Here is an 18,868-nt window from a genome sequence, read left to right on the forward strand (position 1 = left end):
GGTCAACCATGTAGTACTAGGGTGACTTTTATTGCTTCACACAAAAGGACTTAGGTGGCTACTTGGGACTACCTAGCTAATGCTTTTCTTCTGGAACTTAATAACAGTAAATTGAAGTTAATCAGCACAAACCATACTTCAAGCAATTTGTTGACTTGGCTATAAATTCCGTGCATTAGTAAAATGTACCATCATTTTCAAGCAAAAGATATTCCCCAAATCAGGAGAGACTTTTGCTTCAAAAATTATGTAAATGGCCCAAATACAGTGTAATCAGCCTATAAAAACAAACTAACAACAACAAAAAGCAGCCATTTAAAATTATGTCCACTCAGTAACTGGTACAGAAGCCCTTCAAAGAAGCAAAAACCCAGCACAATACAGTGAGTGAAGTTATATGGGTTATGGTATGCAGTATGTCAGCTTGGGTTTTGATAGTGAAATATTCATGCGTTAAAGATCAGTGAATCACTGACAAATTCCTTACAGGATGAAACAAGTTTCACTTGGGAAGAGCTTCAACTCCTACTTGCTCTCTCTCTAATCTGAGCATTGGAAAAAGTAGGATGATCAATTTACTTTGAGGTTTTCTAACAAATTTAAAAGAAGTCAAAAAGATGAGCATTTTAGAAGTGTTTTTATTTAGGAGTCCTGCCTGGCAACGGTTTGTGTCCACAATATTATCCACTTGCTTGTATATCTCTTACCTAAAAGTCTCTCAATTTGATGGTGCCACTTTCAATTTAAAGACAAAATAAACTTCACATCTTAAATGGTCTTTTCATTCCTAGCAGAAACTGGTACTTTTGGAATGTCTGGCAAGAGCCTAGTGTCTAATGGCTCTGAAAAACATCATTGCAGTTACTCTACAAAAGGATAAGTAAAGCTACATTTTGGGGCCTATTGAAAATGAAATGCAATTGAGATGTGCCCATGGTGGACAAGTGGCAGCCCACAAGCTGAGTCCTAGCTCTCTAGAATCTCTGAACTGCAACCCAGTGCGGTTTATGCTGTGGATAGAAGAGACCAAAGCCAGCTGTGAGGGCAGTGCAGCTCCAAGGACAAAACACCTTTTTGTGGACTTGCACACAACCAGTCTTTCAAATGCTGAGCTGCAATCATCTCATTCATCTTTGCCTGCAAATAAGGTCCAATGTATCACATCGCTGCATGAGAGTCGTCTTCTTGGTTAAAGCAAATTTATCATCCATTGCACAGACTCCTGCTCTCTCCTGATGTTACCAGCCTCAGATTAAACAGCTGGTATTGGAACAATGCAAAGACACAAGAATGTAAACCACCTCAAATCTGTGCAGCTAAGTCAAGAGCAAATCAACTGAGGATAGAAGTCCCCCAAGTGGTGTACGCAGTTGGTTGTGTATGTTTTATGTTACTCAGCAGAACACCACCAGCTGAGTGCAAGGTATCCGTTGGTCACTGGCTGAACTTCACAAAGCCAGGCACCACACCGCACTGCTTGCTTCCCAGGACATGCAAGATCCAAACTTGGGCCCAGCCTGGGTCATGTCCCACAGTAATGCACTATGCTATCTCAGAAAAACGCACCTAAAGGAATTGTGCGTTTTGTGAAGCTTCCTTGAGGCATTAGTTTAATTCTGCTTGTCAGACAAATGAGGTGCAATATTTTCTTCTTTAACAGCAACACCATGCAAGTTTCTCACCTTTGTATTTGAAGCCAAACGTTATCCTCTTGACGTACTGCTTTTCAACCAATTTAACACTACAGATAGAAAATCTGTTTGTCTCATTCCTAAAGAACATAAAAGCATGGCATCAGCAAGCAGCTTGCTTTTGAAACCATACTTATTCACTGGCTTCTCTGCTTTTGATAGGGATCTTTTGCTGACATCAGTGGAAACTGGCTGAGACCTCAAAGGCAGCCTGCTGGACTGAAAATCTTGAGGTGCGTGTCTGGTTTACCAGTGATTCACTCTGTCGTGACCAGAAAGTCATCAAGGCTCTTATCTGATCATTTGTTGTTATTAGACAGAGATAATGAAGCCTGAAGTAGGGAAATAAGTGCCCACAACCAGCAGAGCCACTGCGGCCTTCAGGTGAGATCTAACACTGGAGAGGTGTACACTCACATCAGTGCTCACCTCCAGCCCCCCGTTATGCAGGTGGGCACGGGGGTGCAGACGTGCCCTTGGGGAGCAGCTGGCAGCTGCCTGCACATCAGGCATATTCCCACACATCCACATTGAGGGGCAGATTCTGCCTAAATCCCTGAAAGTAAACAATGTATAGGATGCACTTGGTGCGTGTGTGTGTAACACCTGCTGCCTATAGCTGCTGTCTTTTGTTCCAAAACATGGACGCAGGGGCAGTGGTTACACCCTGCTTTTACACAACAGCTCCAAGCTTGCGACACTCTCTGCTGTTGAACTCCCCTTTCAACATCATCTAGTTTCAGGGAAGGCACAGAAGCAAGGGCAAAGATTTGGCATTTGGAAGGGTGAGGGCAGGCAAGGACACCTGGAGGGGAAGGGACGGGGACTGCCACCAGCGGAAGGCAGCTGCCTGGGGCCAGCAGACGTTGAGCATTGCGTGTTCCTGTGGGAGAAAGAAGCCGCAGCAGACGGTGGCTCACTAGAAACAGTTTAAAGCAACTGGTATGGAAACAGGACATGGCATCAAGGTTGGTTCAACTCAGAAACAAGCTGTCCCTAGCTGAGCTCTGGCTTTATTGAGAAATGAGAAACCTGGGATAATTTCCCAGACTGTGAGAGGGTTCAAACCTACACACCCCACTTCCCCAGGGAACAGCAACCTCTATGCTATCAAATAACCTGGAGAGAAGGGATGGGAGGAGGAGGTGGTGAGATGAACTCCCTGCAAATGCACAGATCCAATTCCCCTTATGGCTACTGCAGCAGTGCTTCCGTGCAGCCAAGTACACAAACTGAGGCTGCTGAGAACAGCAGTAAGCAGGAAGGAGTGGGGCTGTTCTGCTTCATGGTTGAGGGTACTCAGATTCAGCCTGGGGTCCTGGGTGCCCTCCTTTGGCAGATGTCCTTCATTTAGATGATCACTAAAACAGTGGTGACTAAAGTTAATAATTATAATTAAAACAAATAAAGTAAAGGGAAAAAGAAAATACCAGACTGAAAGCACATAAGCAGGAGGAAAATTTGGTAACTTAGAATACAATGAATTCTAATAATCCTCTTAGGAGACTTCAGGACCATTACAACTGACAAATAATATTCTTGTTCCATTGTATATATGTGAACCTGCCCTTCTCCAGCGTTGAGCTGTCCCGATAGCTGCTGGAGCTGGTATCTTAGATGGCAAGCTCCTTTAGCCAGACTCTCATCTGGTGCGTCAGAGCCCAGCAGGGCTGACAGGTGACACTAGTACAGCATGCACATATCAAACCTACGTTCATTTTTGAAATTCAGCTATTGGATAAGGCATTTTAGAACCTCTGTGATAACTAAAGTTTACATACCCAGTAAATAAAATTAACCTAAAGAACTACATTAAGCACTGCCTGAACTGCAAATCCACCCTTGTCTAGTCCAGAGCTGGGAACCACTACTGTCATCACACCCCTTAGTAAGACAGAATGTTTTGAATATTCCATCCTTCTCTTTTCATAGGAAGATTGTCAGAAAGACATTTTATTGTCCAAAGCATAATCATTTTGGTTACAAGGCACACTCTGTACAAAAAAAAAAATAAATGCATAGCAGATATTTGCAGTATGTTTTAACACTAAATTACATACTATTTTCTTGAGTGATTGACTTAAAAAAATACATATTTGCATGTGCTGAAGGCATAGCCTTTATATTTAAGGTGCTGTATTTTTGAGAAATACTGAATTTGGAAATGCAAGGAGAAAAAGAACCAAGCCTGAAGTTCCTTTTGAGATGTAGCTCAGTACAAGATAACATCTGGTTACTGCAAGAAAAGTGTAAGTGCATTAAATAGAATTTGTAAGATCCTGCTCAAATTGTATCAGCTTACTGAGAGCAGTGATTCTTGAGCAGAGGAGGGCTGTTACTCAATGGAGGGCTACTCAGCGGGTGCCAGCTCCTCTTCGCTTTCAGCTGCTCACCTCAAAATAATGTTACAATGCCTAACAACTGCATCTGCTTCCACTGCTCTAAACATGGTAAGGAATTGGGAACAGCAGGACAAAAATGTTCCTGTGATGAATTGAAGAACAACTGTCCATGGAAGCCTTTCTTGACTAAATTATCATCTCCAGGGAAGGAGATGGAAGCCTTCTGTGAAGAGCGGTAGCCCTTTTAGAAACAGCTTCATGTGACTGCAGTTTGTACCAGTCAGGTAATTCTTGCTCTCTGTACATCTGATTGAGAATAGTGATGTGCATTCTCATCTTCAATTCCACTGACAATGAACCCTCACCACACACACCCAAAACAGTGTTTCAGTTCCCTAGGATGTCTCCCATTCTGGAAAAGAAACAAACCCAACACATTACTGTAAAAATAAAGAAATAGAAAACTGCAACTTTACAAAAAGAATGCTACTTTTATTTTCAAATGCTGTAAAAAGCCTCATATAAATTTTATAATGCTTCTATGTAACCTTCCCAACCACAACTAATGACACAGTCTAGGAAAAATATAGCAGTTGCCATTTTGACTCCAAGAACAAGCTGCTGTAATATATCAACATTAAAAGGACAAGGTACAGTATGTCACAATGCTTGTAATTGCTCATATTATTGAAAAAGTGAGAGCATTTCCTAAGCATTAGAGTATAACTGGGCTAAATTGCAGTATTCCCTACTTGCTGTTGCAGAGGAGGAAAGTCACCTTGTTACAAGGAGCCAACACAACACCCTTTGTACTGCTTATGCCCATTTCTCTTAGTAGTGTGGAGAGCTCTCAGCAAGCCCCTTTGCACTTTGGTGAATTCACCCATATCAGATGCTATTATTCCATACTGTATCCAACCACTCAGCTGTTTAACAATTGACCTATAAAAATAATACATAACGCTCCAGCAAGGCAAATTTAACAGTGCAAATGCAGTATCAACAATATTTGATTTGTGAATGCTGGCTTTTTTTTTTTTTTAATTGTTATTTTAACTCCTTTTGCACATGAATGAACCTCTGTGTATGTCCTATACCTAAGGCCACGCATTCATGCTGATTAGAGATGGAACAAAGTGCAAAAGCTCAGATGTGTTCTCCAATTCAAACTTCCTCCCCAGTTTCAGCATATTCAGATCCAGAATTTAGATTCAGGCTCACTACTTCCATTGATGCACTCAGGTTTTCCCTGCTGGAATAGGTTAACTTCCCAGTAAACCTCTAAGAATTTGCATACAAAATTTCACATTTTAACAAAAGTTAACAAATCATACTTCCACAAAATAAATTTTCACATGGTTGCAATCATCAAGCCATTTCAGGATCTTTGGTACTCCAAGAATAAGAAAAATAAATGGCACAGTGACAAACAACACCAAAGGAGAAAAAAAAATAAACAAAAAGACAAATGACCATCCAAAGGAATAAGACAAAAATAAAGCAAAAAGATATGTTGCACTTCCATTTTTTGAAAGCCAGTGTAGATTAACCTTCTGTTCTTTTTAATCTATTATAGTGTCACAGTTTAAACTTTGAAAAAAAAAATCTATAATCCTAAAAGCAGTAGTTAATATTTTGTTGGACTTATTGATTAAAATAATTCTGTTTTCAAAGAAATAAATTCAACTACCACAATACAGGAGCTTATGCTAAATAGGCTGCAGGCTGTTTCCTGAAGGATATAACTCTTACGTGAGCACTGATATGTTTAATTATCTGCAATTTTAAATGCATATTATCTTTAGTGTTATGAATATAAGGGTTCAGCTGTTTCCCAAGTTTGTAAACCGGTGAGTATGTACAGACATAGTTTAATAGATAGCTTTAAATTAAGAATGTATTTATCTCCCCTCCTGCAAACCCTGCAGGAAAAAACAAACAAACAAACACCAATATTACTGAGCATTTGCAGTTTCCATGAAATTGATCTTGTCTTAGCAAATTCAAGCAAAGACTTCTTTTTACATTACACAAAAGGGTAACTGTGGTCTTTTGAAATGTGTTGTTCACAGGAATTCCACTTCTGGTGCATATAGTGACCCCATGAATGAGATTGGAAATTAAAACTAAGAAAAAATCTATTTTGAATAGCAGTACCCTTTGGGGCAAAATCTGCATCTTGTATATATTCTGCCCAATCTCCTCCATCTTGGTAGAAGGGACTGAATGTCAGGAAAAGGAATTTCCTTTTCTCAGAAGCCTCAGAAGCTGCTATGCTTCTATGCTGCTATGTCAGAAAGAAATTAAAAAGTATAAAAAGGTGGATTTAAGTTACTGGCTTTGGACAGTCTCTGTATGGATACAGTTGACCTTCACTACATTGGATTGACATGGCTAAAGACAACACCAGAGAATTACTGAAGGATCTTGTCCCAGTAGCAGTAAAGAGGTGTTAATTAGTGTAAGATTTGTGAAGAAAAACTAGGAGATTGCATAGTTGTTCCCACTTAAATTGAACATTTAGGCAAGTTTAGCTCAGCCATAATCTGACTATAAATTGGGTGGGCCCTGAGGCACTGGACACTCTTCTTTGATGAACTGAACGCTTTTTTTTTTTTTTTTGAGAAAAGCAGCATAAGTAGCAGATGTTAGATGCTTGAAGGAAGATAAAGTATTGGAGGAAAGGCATCACTGAAGGCCTTGAAAAAATTAGCAACTGTTGAATCAAGGCAGACTACACACATTGCCAGTAAGCTGCTGATGCACACAAATTTTTCTGATAAATGGACTTTTATGCAACAGATGAACACTTTAAACTATGTTTTTGAAGCATACAAATAATTCAGAACAGCTGATACCATGGTGCCTAACAGCAATAAATATTTCTGTAAAAGCTTTATAAATAGTCACTTCCATTTTGCTGTAAAAGTCAGTCTAATGGAGTCTTCCCTACCACATGCCAAAACATCCTGTGCTTCACTCCGACGGGTGTTGTGGGGGCTTTAGAGTGCCTTTCACTTGTGTTTAAAGGAGGAAGACAGCGACAGTGACTCTGGTTGTTCAATTACTGGTGAATTGTTGATTGCTGTAAGTCTCTTTTGTAATCAGAAAACGACACCAAAGTTCTCCACTGTATTGTGATAGATTCAAAGTACTGCAGATAATATGCTAGTATAGGCAGGGATGTAGCTGAGGAACAAAATCATAGCCAGTACACGGTTTTCTGCTTCAGTTTCCTTGAGCCAGGGGAAGGAGACCCCTCTCTACTGTCAGTTTGTCCCCATCTTGCAGAGTGGGGAGAACAGGTGTAGGTGCTCTGCCTGATTCAGTTGTGGTTGTTTGTGGTTCCTGGTAACTGGGCTTCAGACTCAGCTGATCCTTTATAATCCCATGGTCCACATTAGGAAGAGATGCTAGAAAAAACTGGAGCCCACAGAAGAGTAAGTCTAGTTGGGCACTCCATTTCCTCTGGTTCGGCAGAGGTTGCTACTGGTATTCTGGAAAGAAAAGGGTGCAACAGCATCCCTTCTTGGAACTTCTTAGGGAGATGGAAAAGAAAAAGCAGCCATTTGATCACTTCCCTAGGGTAAGTTTTTCTCAGACAGAAAAGGATATTTTAAATTCTCAATAGCAAGATTATCTGCCTTCCAACAGAGACAGAAATGCAATCTTGAAAACTGCCATATTTTCAGAACTTGGTAATGGAAAAAATAAATCTGTTAAGAGTCTTTGTCATTGTTACTCAGATTCCTTTTTTTCTTCTGAAGTTGTCAACAGGTATATCATCATCATGAACAGTATCATCATCTTCAATGATAGGACCCATTAATTATCAATTAAAGCAGAAATGCCACTATACAGATCGCAGGGACCATCTTCCTGCCCCACATCCCCCACAAAAAGGGACAATCTGCTCACAAAACCCTCCAGCGGGGAGCAACGAGGCTAGGCAGGGTACAAGTAGGCCCCACAGGACACTGCTATTTAGAATAATCCAATATTGCCACACTCATGGGGTATATCTGCACACCACAACTGAAACACCCTTGAGCAACTGCTCAGAGAATTTTGAAAATGTGGGCAATGATTTATTATTTTTTTTAATACTGCATATTTAAAACCCACCAGGTAAGCAGTATGATAACAATGCTGCATAAAATGATGTATTTTACTCCTGGGTGGATTAGACAGTTTACTGTACAAACAAAGCCACAGGACAGAGAGGCATAATTAACCATTATACACACATAGGCAGTGCAGTTACAAAGGGATGTATGTTCCTTTTATTCCAGTACCTTTGTATAATAAAGTTAACAAAAATATTCAAATATTAAAAAAAAAAAGCCAGCTGGCACTGCCAACTAATTCCTGTAGTAGTCTTAGAAATCCTAATCCTGTAGAATTTCCTTGTGAAATTGATGCGCACCAGAGTCAATGTATTGATAACTAATGCCAAGCGGGTCTGGTGATGCAGCTACCTGAGGTTTCTGTTTTTATTTCTTCTGTGGGTCTGGGTTTTGTTTCACAATTTCCCAGCTTTCATGTAGGTAGGGATCGAACCACGCTGCGTGAGCCCTTCAAACCTCTTGTAGGTATAGTTGAGGAAAACCCAGTCTTTGGATTTGTAGTCAGGCTCCGTTGTGTTTGGCACTAGAATTCAGATACAAAAGTAAAAATAAAACAAAAACAAAACAAAACAAAACAAAACACAAAAACAGTGTTGCTTCTGAAAGGACTTTTCACACATCAACAGTCCTGAACTTGTATTTCCCTACTCATCATAAATTCCTTGAAAAATTCCTGTTTCTAATCAGGTCAGCCTTTTGTCATTAATATAAGCATTATTTATACTAGTTTAATGTAGTTTAAAAAGTAACTAATAAATGACTTAATAGTCACTTAATTTTAGCATGCATCTCTGAAGTGAAAAAAATTTGGTTTTGTTTGTTAATGGTTATTATCTTCTGTATATGTATATACTATAACTGGCTCCCATACATTGAGAGGAACCTCTTAAACTACTATAGCATATATAAGTAAAAGAAACAAAACATTGAGAATGCTATATGCACAACAAATGAAGGAGTACACAATAGCGTTATCCTCACCACAAACTGAAGAAAAAGTTTTATCCAAGTTCTCCCACACATGAAAGCACATGTTCCTTTTCTAGGCCTTCTGCCTGGTTATAGCTTCTGCGAGGCTTGTATAGCCAGCGGGAGATCTAGTCACGTTTTATTTTGTGAGCAGCCCGCACGGCTAGTGTGCTGAACACTGACGTTCACTGCAGTGGGCTCCTATATTCAGCACTCAGGTTGCTGCTTTTAGAGTTCTACAACAGCATTTTCAACTCTAGGCGCTAAAAATGCTGATGTCCAAGTTTGTTTTTGGGTATCTAGATGTACATTTTCAGTAATACAGTGGGTCTGAGATGCCAAAACCAATACAAATGCACTTGGTGTTACCTAAATACAGGAATAGCTAACAGACACTGGAGAGGCACTGTTTAGCATAAAACTAAAAAATAAAAATTAAAGATCAAAAGTAAATCAGTGCAGACTGTTTTTATCAGAATTTGTTTAGACAGACTATATGGTAGAAAACTGTACTGCTTTTGGCGCTCACTACATATGCAAACCATTTTAATTAATGTACTTAACTATTACAATCTTTTTTCTCCCTAAAGTTTTAAGGAAGTAGAAGCTATGAGAAGTCATACGTTTACATTTGTTTTTGAAAGAGAATCTCTAGATCAAGCCTATATATTACCTTGACTAGGACATCAGAAAAGTTAATAAACAAGAATGAACAAACCCATGGAGCATTTTGGCACATGGCACATTATAGATTGAAATTTGGAATTTACAGTGGCAGTCTCACCAGGCTGTAAAATATCAGATTCAGGAAACTCATCAAAGTTGGATGTATCATCAATACTTTTGATTTCTATAGGGATTGCAGCTGGTCTTTCCCTGTAGATAGACATAAAAGAATAGTAAGAAAGAAAAAAAAGATACATTAAGTTCCATTTCTTTTAACTTAGTTTTTTACAGTTACAACATCCCTGTAATTTAAAGTACAAAGTTTCCATAAGAGATGCATCTGGCTTGCCTACTTCCTGACATCATGGCAAGGTTCAATAATTTCCTATCTAGCACTAACATCTTGGCAAGCTTGTGGAAAAACATGCTTTTCCATTAGCTGAAACAGCATTCCAAACTCATCTGCCATATAGCTATTACGATCTTTGATGTCACCAAGAACCACAGTGGTTACCTTCATTTCTTAAATCCTGCCTACCCAGCCAAGCAGGATTTTACTTGTATTTGAAGCCATTAGACATCTTGCTTTACAAATCCAGTACCCATCAGCCTGGAACTCATCCAAACACCTGCTGACTGTAGCTCCCATTTCTGATGCTCAGTTGTCAGTATCTCTCATCCAAAATGAGTTGAGTCACACGTTTCTGATTTATTAGCTTAACAATCAGACAGTCCTCTAAAAAGTTTTAAGGTAGCTTTTGAAGTTACTTCAGTGATCTGTCCCACAAAAGCATTCAAACTGGAACATGGCACTGTGGGGGACATTAATTTACAGCTGTAAAATTATTACAGCTATGATTATTACAACTACAACTAAATACACTTCTGGGTGGAATGGGGAAACCCTTTTGCCACATTGCCAAATGTGGCATGAACAGGTAAGTCACTGCTGTTGGTGCTCATTAATGTTTCCCACATTGAAAAGATAAGTTACATGAAGCTTTCTACAACAGAAGAAACAAGAAGTACATGAGCTGGACAATCACATGCCCACTGTGTGGATTTTCACATGCAAAAGTGCAGTATTCCTGAAAGAGCAGACTACCTCAAGCCTTAAGAAGGGCTGAAGAGTAGCTATTACTGCAGCTGAAAACATCTGTGGTCCCAAAGTCTTGTTTGAAGGTGCTACCACTGCACGTACATGTAGATGTAGCTCAGCATCTGTACACACAAGCTCAGGCTAGACCTGGTATGGCTGCCTCAGCAGGGCCTCTACCCAGGCTTGGCCAGCAGAATTTAGGCCAATGAGGCTGCCGCTCTGAGGTGAGTCAGTGCCTCTGCCCAGCGCCCTCTAGACATACCGGTTCACTCAGGTGCAAAGACATACCCGACATTTTCCTACTACTTGCTGCCTTTTGTTTTCATTCATCTGTTTCCCCTGCATTTTTGGGGCAGAGTTTGCTTTTCTCTTGCTCCTATCACAAAAATAGTGAATTATAGCAACAGCTGCATTTCCCATTACTGATGGAAGAGGAGCTCTCTGACAATATCAAGAGCATAAATCAGGAATAACTTGACCAGTCTGCCACTTTTTTTTTCCATCCTGGTCAATCTGGGCCAACCTGAGAAATCTCAAGACAGTAAACTCTGATCAGATCTATGAATTACAGCACAGCCTGAAAACCTTGGCTGTCACTCGTTATTGCCAGTAGTGCATTTCAAAATAAGAGGTAAATTGAAGAGAATTATTCTTGCCATCATAATGCATGAAATTCTTGCTTTCATGGCTGCTATGTTCTCTATAAAATATGTGATACGTATACACATCTGTACCTGATATGTCCCCAGTCCACGCCTTCAAAAAATGGATGACTTTTTATTTCCTCTACTCCATTACTACCAATTCTGTTTTCTGAGTCAGTACAAAACCTGAAAAGGTGGAAAAATAAAGAGAATGTTACAATAAACGCAGACAGAAGCAACAGCGAAAAACTGTGCCATGGTATCCCTGTATCGGGAATTTGAGCATGTTCTTTTAAATTGCTGTATTTTCCAAGTAATGTAAAAGTAGCCCATTGTATCTAGGAGATGAGGGAAAATAGCAGAAGTAGAATATTGTTAACATTCCCAAAAATGAAGGTCATGATGACAGTAACTTGTACATTTTCTAATGATATTCCCATCTTCAAGTTTAGTCAAAAATTACTGCATGTCTTGCAAGATTAGTTTGGAATTGAAACTCTTATGTCCCTACTACTGAAAACTCCTTTGCACATTCTCAACTATTTAAAATTCATGTTTTAAAGTCAAACTAATAGGAACATAGACATCATGTGATAGAAGACTACTCTCACATGTGACATTTTGGAAATAAGGTGAGCCAACGCAAATTCAGAACATGCCATGTCCAAAACATACCCTGCTCTCCCTGTCACTCTCAATTCCCTCCCCCCAGAGATCTAGGGGCTGATGGCATGAAGACCCAAGGCCTCTCTCTGATATGGTCCAGTTGCACAGTCTTGGCACAGACTCCTGAATAAACTCTCAATCTGAGAGAAGAAGCTGTGAGAGTCTGTAGAGACATGATAAGAAAGGTGAAAATGAAGACAGAGATAAGACTCTTGAGATGGGGACAGTTACCAGCTCAAGTAGGCAGAAGGATAAACACCAACAAGGAAAAGGATAAAGCCCTGAAGAAAAAAAAGAGGGAGGAGGAGGTTCTCAAATAGCACCTTGGTGACATCAGGGATTTGTACCAGGGAGCAGCAAAGGCTGACTCTCTTCTCCTCTTGACTGATGCCTACCTGACTGGAAAAGACTCTTAAGCATTTCATCAAGGAGATAGTAAGCATGCCAATGAAAGCTCATTGGAGTTCATTAAGCCCTAGCTACATTTTGCAAAGATGTAATTGCTTTATATTTTTACACTGTCTTTGCAGAGTCTCTTTGAGGGTGGCAAAAGGTGTCAGAAGTGACACAGAGGGAGGTTTACAATAACAGAGGAAAACATATCCATGTCAAACAAAGCTTGATTTTGCAGTGTGGAGTCCCCATCAACCTACTGGAAGTGGATGTGGGCCTCTTGGCGCTCTGTAAGTCAGCTGACCTTCATTACATCAAGTATTTTTTGCTTAAATGTGCAGAGCCTCTAATAGGTGATTTAGTCATCCTGCTGTTATATCTCTCTCCATACAATCTCATCATCCAGATTCACAAGGCACTTCTCCTATCATGTACACCTCAATACAAAAAAGGTCATCTTCTCACTGCTTAGTGAAATCTTCTGCAAGGATTTTAGTAAAATTTTTAGTAAAATCCTTGCAAGTTTATAGCAAGTTAGGCTATAAAACTGTCTCCAATTATAGACTGTAATGTTCTTTTATTTGTGGTAGTGACACCTGGGAAATAACTGCTCATATTTCTGCTATAGTCCAGCCAGGTGGTGGATGCCAAGTACTAATAATAGACCTCAAACTTTATAATAACAGTTAGCCAGACCAGGTCTCAGGCTTTGTCTGAACTTGACCTTATTTTAGTTCGGTTTTATCTGTATCCACAAAAATAAAACTTTAGCTTTGTCTGCAATAAATTCTAGCTCTTAGCCCTGCCTATACAAGTGCAGTCCCCTTTTTGCCTGTAACAAAATAGTGCAAGCTTGTAATACAATATTTAAACAAAAGCACAAAACAAACAAACAAAAAAAAACAAAACAAAACACATGAAGGCCATAAAGCATTTGCCCCTCCAAATCTATCAGGAAAACAGAGCATTTCTGCCTGACCTTGACATCAAAACCCATCAATAAAATTTCAATACAAGATGAAAGGATTAAAAACTAGCGTCTTGGAAAACATGAGTAAATCCAAAACATCCAAAGATTTTCTTTACTGTTAAAAATGTTGGTGAGTAGTTGTTTTCTGAGCCCCTTTGAGGGGAAAAAAGTGTCAATCACTTTTTTTTTCCCCCAGCGTGCTCTTTCTCCTAATGCAGCAGTACAAATCAAGATCACTACAGCTTATTCCTTCATGCTAAACAAATGGCAAAAGGAAAAAGACTGAAAAATCCATCAAGGAAGGTGACGCAGAAGAAACCAATTTTTCCCCCAGTCTAGAGCTTCCTTCATGCAGAACAGAAAGTTAACCTAATGGAAGATAACTATGTCTGGATGAGTAGCCAGGAGTGGGCTTTTATTACTGACCTTAGAATTAAATCCTTTGCTTTCTCTGATATGGGCACCTCTGGAGGAAATACCAAAGTTTCTTTCCAATTCATAACTTTCCTGTAAGTTTCTTGTGGTGTTTCTGAACAGAAAGGTGGATACCCTGCACAAACATTAAAAAAAAAAAGAACAAGCTTTTCCCAGAGTAGTAGACTGTCAAGAGTGGAGGCACTGCCTGAAGTAGCAATAAATGCTAGCTGCTGGCCCTCCCTTGGCTCTGCTTTTGCCACTGTGGCTCCCAGATCTAAAATATTGTTGGAGACAAAAGCTCTCTTTTATAGTACTATATTTAAAGTTGATTTTGGTACTACCAGGTAAGAAGACAAAACCTCAAAAGCATTTAATAGTGAACAGTTAGTTATTCGCTGAAACGACTAACTGAGGCATTACCTGTTGCTGTCTTCTTGGAAAGATGGGAGTACTTTAAAGTTTTCTGCAAGCTATGCTTGGGGCTCACTTCAGGAAGTAGTGAATAAAATCCTACTACCTGCACTATGCAGGTCATATTAGGTGAACTAACAGACCCTGTCACCTTTGAATCCTCTGATTCTTAGGCCTGCAGTCTTTAACGTACCTATTAGCATTTCATACATGATGACTCCCAAAGACCACCAGTCACAGAGTTTATTGTACCCGGTCTGCATAAATACTTCTGGTGCAATATAATCTGGGGTCCCAACAGTAGAATAAGCCTGGAAAAAATGAATAAGTTCTTTTAAAAATTAATGCTACCTTTTTTCCACTTTGCAAAACTTTTTTTTCTAGGGGATTCATATATAGTATCTTGGTTTTTGGATGGACAAGAATGCTGAATTTGACAATTCACAATATCTAAAATCCCAAGAAGATTGTTCTTTTACATGAGAAAACACGGATGTAGTGAGAACCTTGAACCTTGAAAGTAAACGGAAATCATCCTCCTAAATGTGGAGGAAAAATAAAAAGTTCCACAATTTGCAATTGATGTTTTTTACAAACTACTGTTCAGTGAAACAAGCAGAGCTGAAACTCTGAAATGCTATGGTTGACAGATGCTTCAGTTTGCTTTAGTTAATGCCAGAATGCCCTTTATTACTTGGCCACTCTGCACTATAAACCCCTGCTGCACCACTTCAGTGCTTTTCCATACTATTCCCATTCAGCGGGAGACCAAACAAGTTTTTCCTCTGCAATTCTCTGAAAAAGAATCATGTAGCTACTCATCTTGCAATACTGAACTGCAGGAATTAAACTCAAGTTCAAACACATAGCCTCAGTCTAGGAGACATATTCAAGATACAGCTTTGCTAAGTGGCTGCTGACACCTGAGATTAGTTAGTCGAGATGCTTGTGAGGGAAACAAAACATAAAGAAGAGCAGTGCCTTGCTAGTCACAGCTCTGAAAACAAACAAATGAAATTATTTGATTTGATTAGAATTTGTGGACTTCGAAAAGAGCTACAACTGTAGCAGACAAGGCCTTTACAGATTTAAAAAACAAAACAACAAAACCGGTAGCATTAATGCCACGTTTTTATTTAATGCTTTCTGTAAATAGTTAAAAACACATATATATATGATGTTATTGACTTACCAGCTGTCGCCTGTTCTTCTTCCACGTTTCTGCTTTTCTCTTTGAGTTCATATTCTGAAATGCTAATTTAGAGAATAGTTATTAGGTAACGAATGCATTTGTGAAGTAAAGGCTGATAACATTTTGTCTTCAAAGGAAAACGATTTTATATCTTAAGAATGCTTTTTTTCCTAGAAATAAATACTTGATTTTCACTGGAGACAGAAAAAGGACAATGAATAACTACTGTCCAATTTGTGGCTGCAAATCACATCAGTAGGATATGTGACTGGCAATTCTAAATTAGCATTTATTTATTTATTTATTTATTTCAGATTGATCTGCAATCAGCAAACGTTGTTGTGGCTGGTAGTGTGTATGTGTGTATTCAGGTATGAAACAGAAGATGACAATGTTTTTTAAACAACAAGGGAAGAATCTGAGAAGAACTGTGGAATAATTTTATGTTTATGCAATAAAATCCTAATGTCTAAGTGTCGCCATGGCATAGAGATGAACAGCTCTACTCTCTTAAGGTTTGTTGTGATTGTCACTGACCTCGGTAAGTCAGCACATGAAACCCATATTTGATCTGGAAGAGCATTCATTTCTGTAACTTCAGTAACATTGTTATGAAAAATGCATTAAAATATAATCACACTACATGTACTTGTGTCTGTATACAAGTGTACAAAAACACATTAGCACTACACAAAACAATTTCTTTCCTGTGAAATGCTCCCATGTCATGGGGAACACATGCATTTCCAGTTATCCAAATAAATGCACTCAGCCTGACCAATTGTGTTTAACCCAGCAGAAATAAAGTATGATGTGGAGCTCAAAACTATTTAAATGTTTACCTAGGACACCTTATACTTACAGAAGTCACTTGGTGGATTGTGTGTAAGGTTCCTGTAGAACTCAGTTCTGTGAGCTTTCTTTAAACCTGTGCATAGCCCAAAATCAGACAGTTTTACATGACCCTAAAAAACACCAAATAAGATAGGAAATAAGATAAGAACAATTTAGAAAGGTAGTGTTCAAAAAAAAAAAAAAAAGTTGTTTTCATAACTGCACTTGCCTTCTTAGTCCATGTGTGAATGATGGACTTGCACAGGACTACCTAATCCAGGGAAAGTGGGCAAATAGTGCCTGATTCTTGATGTATGGAGAGAATGTGTTTTCTCTAAAAAGGGTGTAATTCCTGGGAATAGCTATATCTGCAACAGCTGAGTACAGATAGTTTACTTGGTTTTGTTTTGCACTGAGACTGAAAAAGCCACCAGCACAAAATTATTCTGTTTTGATGTTAACCTAGTTTTAATTGGGTTTCTAGAGATCAGTGCTAGACATTCTACAGGCTTGTGTATGATACTTAGCGGGTCCATTTCATAGCTCATAGGCAGTCAAATGGACAGACTGCTCCCACTCATGAGTGGACAATAAAACAAATGAGATAACTGCAGGAAGTGAACTGATTATTTAGTGTTGTCTGATTGTTTCATGCTTTCCTTCTTCTTGAACTAACAAACTATACCAGTCTTTCATGTGTATGAATTTGAGCATCTGGATGCCCTGAGTGGGTCTTTCCACACTTACAAGGCTTTCCAGCTACAAAAAGAGGAAAAAAGAAATAGAAACAAAGCAAAACAAAACAAACAAACAAAAAAAATAACCACAAGGGTAGTTTTGCTTTAAGTGTAGTGAAGTTCTACCATAAAAAGATAGCAACCATTTTTTGTCTTTATTCCAGCTAGTGGTATGGCACTACAGTTTCCCAGTGATAAGCACCACTGTGAATGGCGTTATCTGCAGATTGTAATGTTTAAAGCATAGATAGTTTACGTGCACACCACATGCCTTAGCATCCAGCAGGAGGTTATCTGGTTTAATATCCCTGTGGATGAATCCCAGCTGATGAATAGCATCGATGGCCAACACGGTTTCAGAAATGTAGAACTGTGTCTCTTCTTCTGATAAGGTGTCTTTCTTCATTAGCAAGGTCATCATGTCACCTAATCAAAAAAAAACAAAATACAGCTTATAAATCAGAACATTTTAATGGTGAAACCCCATTAGATTCCAAATTTAAACTTGTTACTAGCATTATAGCTACTAATTATAAAATTATTACTGCAAGGACCTACAAACCCAACATACTTTTTCTGCAAACTGGTGTAAAATTGTTGCAATCCTAAATAGGAATTCTAATTGGATAGCCTTGAATAATGCAGCAATTTTTTAATGCATAATAAATGTATTGCACAAAAATTGATCAAGAGTGACTTTTTTAAAACTGTTTCTAGCTTTGTCAGTAAAAAGCAGAACATGGGACTAGAATTATTATTTAATTCAAGTCTATTTTAACATCTTCCAATAATCCTTCCCCTTCACCTACAAATCAGGAAAGGTTAAGTTACCGGGACTTCACTTAAAACATCATTAAAATTTATGCTATCACAAATTACACAGCATGCTTGTTTCTTCACTTCTAGAAAGCTGAAAACAAAGCTAAGGAAGAAGTACTTATACAACTTAGTAACAACACAACATATAGCTTACCTCCAGGTAAGAACTCCATGATCAGGTAAAGATTTCTTTTATCCTGAAAACTGTAAAACATTTTCACTACCCACGCTCCATCTGCTTCAACCAAAATATCTCTTTCTGCTCGGATATGGGCCACCTAAAATTTTTTTAATACTGTTATTAAAGAAGTATTTAATTACTTCAATACCAAATGCCATGCTATATTCCTAATCCTAAAATATATTTTCATGATCTTTATACAAATAAGATATTCTTCATACTTTTTTGCACTCCTATTTTACATAGTTTTTACTAGACCCTACAAAGTCCTCAGAAAACACACAGCAAAAAATCACAGAAATTAACTCAATATTGAAAATAACTATTTACATAACTTCACAAAAGTGGTATCTAGAAAGAAAACACATGGCTTGTTGAGCTTCCTGTTTGTCAGGCAGAACTGAAGAAGTTGGTGGAAAACTGCAGTTCCATTTTTACTGTATCCTAAAATGAACTAAGAACATTAAAAAAAAATAAAATAAAAAGCTCTGTTATGATGGTCAGCTCTGCAAGGTAGCATCCCTACTGCAAACTCAAATAAAAATTTAATGTGCAATTCAGTATGCAGATATTGACATAATTATTGGAAAAAAATAGAGTTTGTTGTAAATAACACAAGAACTAATAGGTAAAATGGTAGATGCTTAATGTTTAATGTCAGAATTTATCATTTTTTTTCATATACGTTTACAAATAAAGAGTTAATAACT

General features: G+C 38.5%; 1 protein-coding gene across 1 annotated transcript in view; it reads right to left on the minus strand.

Moving 5' to 3' along the window:
• Positions 1–8,288: 8,288 nt before the first annotated feature.
• Positions 8,289–18,868, minus strand: part of STK38L (serine/threonine kinase 38 like) — a 31,426-nt gene continuing 20,846 nt past the window's right edge. Inside the window, exons 6-14 of the mRNA XM_032190687.1 lie at positions 18,132–18,255; positions 17,430–17,584; positions 16,450–16,552; positions 15,588–15,649; positions 14,589–14,706; positions 13,994–14,117; positions 11,629–11,724; positions 9,914–10,005; positions 8,289–8,683 (exon numbers count right to left, since the gene is read on the minus strand). Of these exons, the coding sequence (XP_032046578.1) occupies positions 8,556–8,683; positions 9,914–10,005; positions 11,629–11,724; positions 13,994–14,117; positions 14,589–14,706; positions 15,588–15,649; positions 16,450–16,552; positions 17,430–17,584; positions 18,132–18,255 (1,002 nt within the window). The 3' untranslated portion in view covers positions 8,289–8,555. The remainder of the gene's footprint in view (positions 8,684–9,913; positions 10,006–11,628; positions 11,725–13,993; positions 14,118–14,588; positions 14,707–15,587; positions 15,650–16,449; positions 16,553–17,429; positions 17,585–18,131; positions 18,256–18,868) is intronic.

Source organism: Aythya fuligula, chromosome 1 (genome assembly GCF_009819795.1).
Source record: "Aythya fuligula isolate bAytFul2 chromosome 1, bAytFul2.pri, whole genome shotgun sequence".
Classification (NCBI taxonomy): Eukaryota; Metazoa; Chordata; class Aves; order Anseriformes; family Anatidae; genus Aythya; species Aythya fuligula.